The following is a 2,472-nucleotide window of genomic DNA, read 5'->3' on the forward strand; positions in this document are numbered from 1 at the left end:
GGCAGCTTATTTGGTGGAAAAACCTGCGGCTTTCAAGATGGCAGCCCTTTAGCCTGGCAATTATTGTCTTTTTGACTGTTACAAATTACCCTGTCTTCAGGCGCCATGTTGTCTTTGGAAAAATTGTAGTTCTGCAACAAAACACGTCTTTCATGGCATCCTTAAAGCTAGATTTCGGAATCAACCCCAAAGGTGTATGTGAAATATTCAATGTATTTTGTGGTCAAGTCTGGCGTGTTCACTTGTTATTTTGTGAATAATTCGCTGCAGTGAATTAGAGTCCACCGAACTCCACAAGGCTGGCCAAACATGATGGGGAAATAATTTGCTAGTAGAGTTCAACCGCTGAAAAAGGTACGTAGAAGTTAGCCCAGAGAGCACATACCTCTTGCATCTATGACCGCGGGTGAGTCAAATCCTTGTTCTCCCTATTTGACATGTCGACAGATTTCGACTGTTTTTTTTTTACTCGCACGGAAGGCTGGTGGAGAGGTACAATGGATATCAACGGCGTTTGATACGTAAGTGCGCAGCTAGTTTCCAATTACTGAGATAAATGATAAAAGACCTTTTATCGCGTATTCATAAACAACAGAGCAGTTTAAAATGAACTTTAGATCTGCATAACCACAAGAAGGCATTGGAACCCAGTACTGTTACTGAATGAAGACTTTTAACTCTCATTTGTGTGACCAATCTGGCGGAATGGGAACTGATTCCTTCATTTTTTGGATAAGGTTGGCCAATTGGTGTACATACTGGAAAGTTTATATGTGGTCCAGTGAGGTCTAAAGGGACCCCAACTATATGTCGACATGTCTACTATATGACTACATGTACTATATTATTCCTTATTGTCTTACACATATTTTTTATACACTTTACTTGATTACATTATTAACATGTATTTCTTATAGGTTAGATTATAAAAACAACTGCTTTTTTTTAAAGTAATAAAAAACATTTTGGAAGAAACTTTTCGTATCTCCAATTATGGTTCTTCACTTTCAAAATTCTCTTTACTCTTAAGTATCTAAAATGAGGACATTTACTTATTACCTAAAGAGCATTAAGACTACTTACAGACGAACTCTCCGAGTATCCAAGGAAAGGAGACCCATGTTTCTATGAGAGACACAGGCATGCAGACCAGTAGAAACAGCAGGTCCGCCACGCTCAGGTTCAGCAGCAGGTAGTTGGTGGGGTTGCGCATGTGGGGAACCTTCAGCAGCACCACGGCCACCAGCAGGTTGCCCAGGACGCCGACCAGGAAGACGGCCCCGTACGCCGCCGACACCGCCGACAGCTCGCCCTGCGTCAGGGGACCGCCCGTCTCTAAATACGCCCTGACGTACCGGGAGGTGAGGTTCCCCAACACCTCAGTGCTGTTACTGCTTCTACTAGAATTAAATAATCCGGCCATGCTAACGTAATATAAGTTATCGTCCAAAGAGAAGAGCGATTTGGCTAGTGATCACTACGGCTCAGGTGGAAGTATATCTTACTTGTGAAATGAAATGAAAAGCTCCTGGAGGCTGAAATGTTTTTCTCATCAACATCGGTATCCTAACAACAACGAATGGGCTACGATCAACAGCGATGATTGACAGTTGGGAGCCGTGATACAGTAATTACTGATCCAAGGCAATATAACCCGTTTTCGCCGTGCAATTAGTAGTATATAATGGCCTCTGGGGTTTTTATGATGAAGAAACGTTTATAACATATGTATACTGGCGTTTATAACATATGTGTACTGGCGTTTGTTCGCCTTAAAACTGTACATTTTGGGGGGGGGGGGTCATTTTGTATAACGTTACATGTTTGCAGTAGATCTACTATGTAATCCCATACTATGTAATCCCATACATTCTTTTGATATTTGCTAACGAGGGTGTTGAATAGCTGATGCATTTTGAAGCTGAATGGATATTGTCTTCAGCACCAAGGACAGAGCGACTGTTTTTGTCAAATCGTGGTATTTATCCATCGTGCGCGTGCATGTCGGCTGTACACACCTCTCATCAGATGTTCTTTTTCCGATATTATTGAAAGATCAGATATTACTGATTCATCAATAAGTACAGTTTTAACTATGGTGTACAGGAAAGGTGGTCTGAGTGTTTCAGGAATACCGGACACAGAACCATAAATCTATGGTAGAGTTTGAATCTATGGGTTTATTTACAGTTAACTGTATCTGCACTGAGATTTGTCCGTGGTACGAATGTGTCGTGGGCGAAGTGTACGTACGTCACTTAACGGATGGAACGATAATATTGTTTCCACATGCATTAGGAACTGCCATAGGAACTTCCATCCGCCCCTTCGGCTGTTATACAGCCCCAGAGAGCGTGGTTAGTATTACACAGGTTGGAAACATCTACAACTCCGTAAAGAAAAAGGCCCGTATCCGGAAGTTGCATTACGAATCAACCACGTCTTGGTAAGGTATAGAGGCTTTTGATTGAC

General features: G+C 41.9%; 1 protein-coding gene across 1 annotated transcript in view; it reads right to left on the minus strand.

Annotated features, from left to right (window-relative positions):
* LOC109462936 (neuromedin-U receptor 2-like) overlaps nt 1-1,458 on the minus strand; it is a 6,598-nt gene extending 5,140 nt beyond the window's left edge. The window contains exon 1 of the mRNA XM_019759565.1: nt 1,084-1,458. Within this exon, the coding sequence (XP_019615124.1) occupies nt 1,084-1,423 (340 nt within the window). The 5' untranslated portion in view covers nt 1,424-1,458. The remainder of the gene's footprint in view (nt 1-1,083) is intronic.
* Nucleotides 1,459-2,472: the final 1,014 nt, after the last annotated feature.

This window comes from Branchiostoma belcheri, unplaced genomic scaffold (genome assembly GCF_001625305.1).
Source record: "Branchiostoma belcheri isolate BF01 breed outbred unplaced genomic scaffold, Haploidv18h27 scaffold120, whole genome shotgun sequence".
Lineage (NCBI taxonomy): Eukaryota > Metazoa > Chordata > Leptocardii > Amphioxiformes > Branchiostomatidae > Branchiostoma > Branchiostoma belcheri.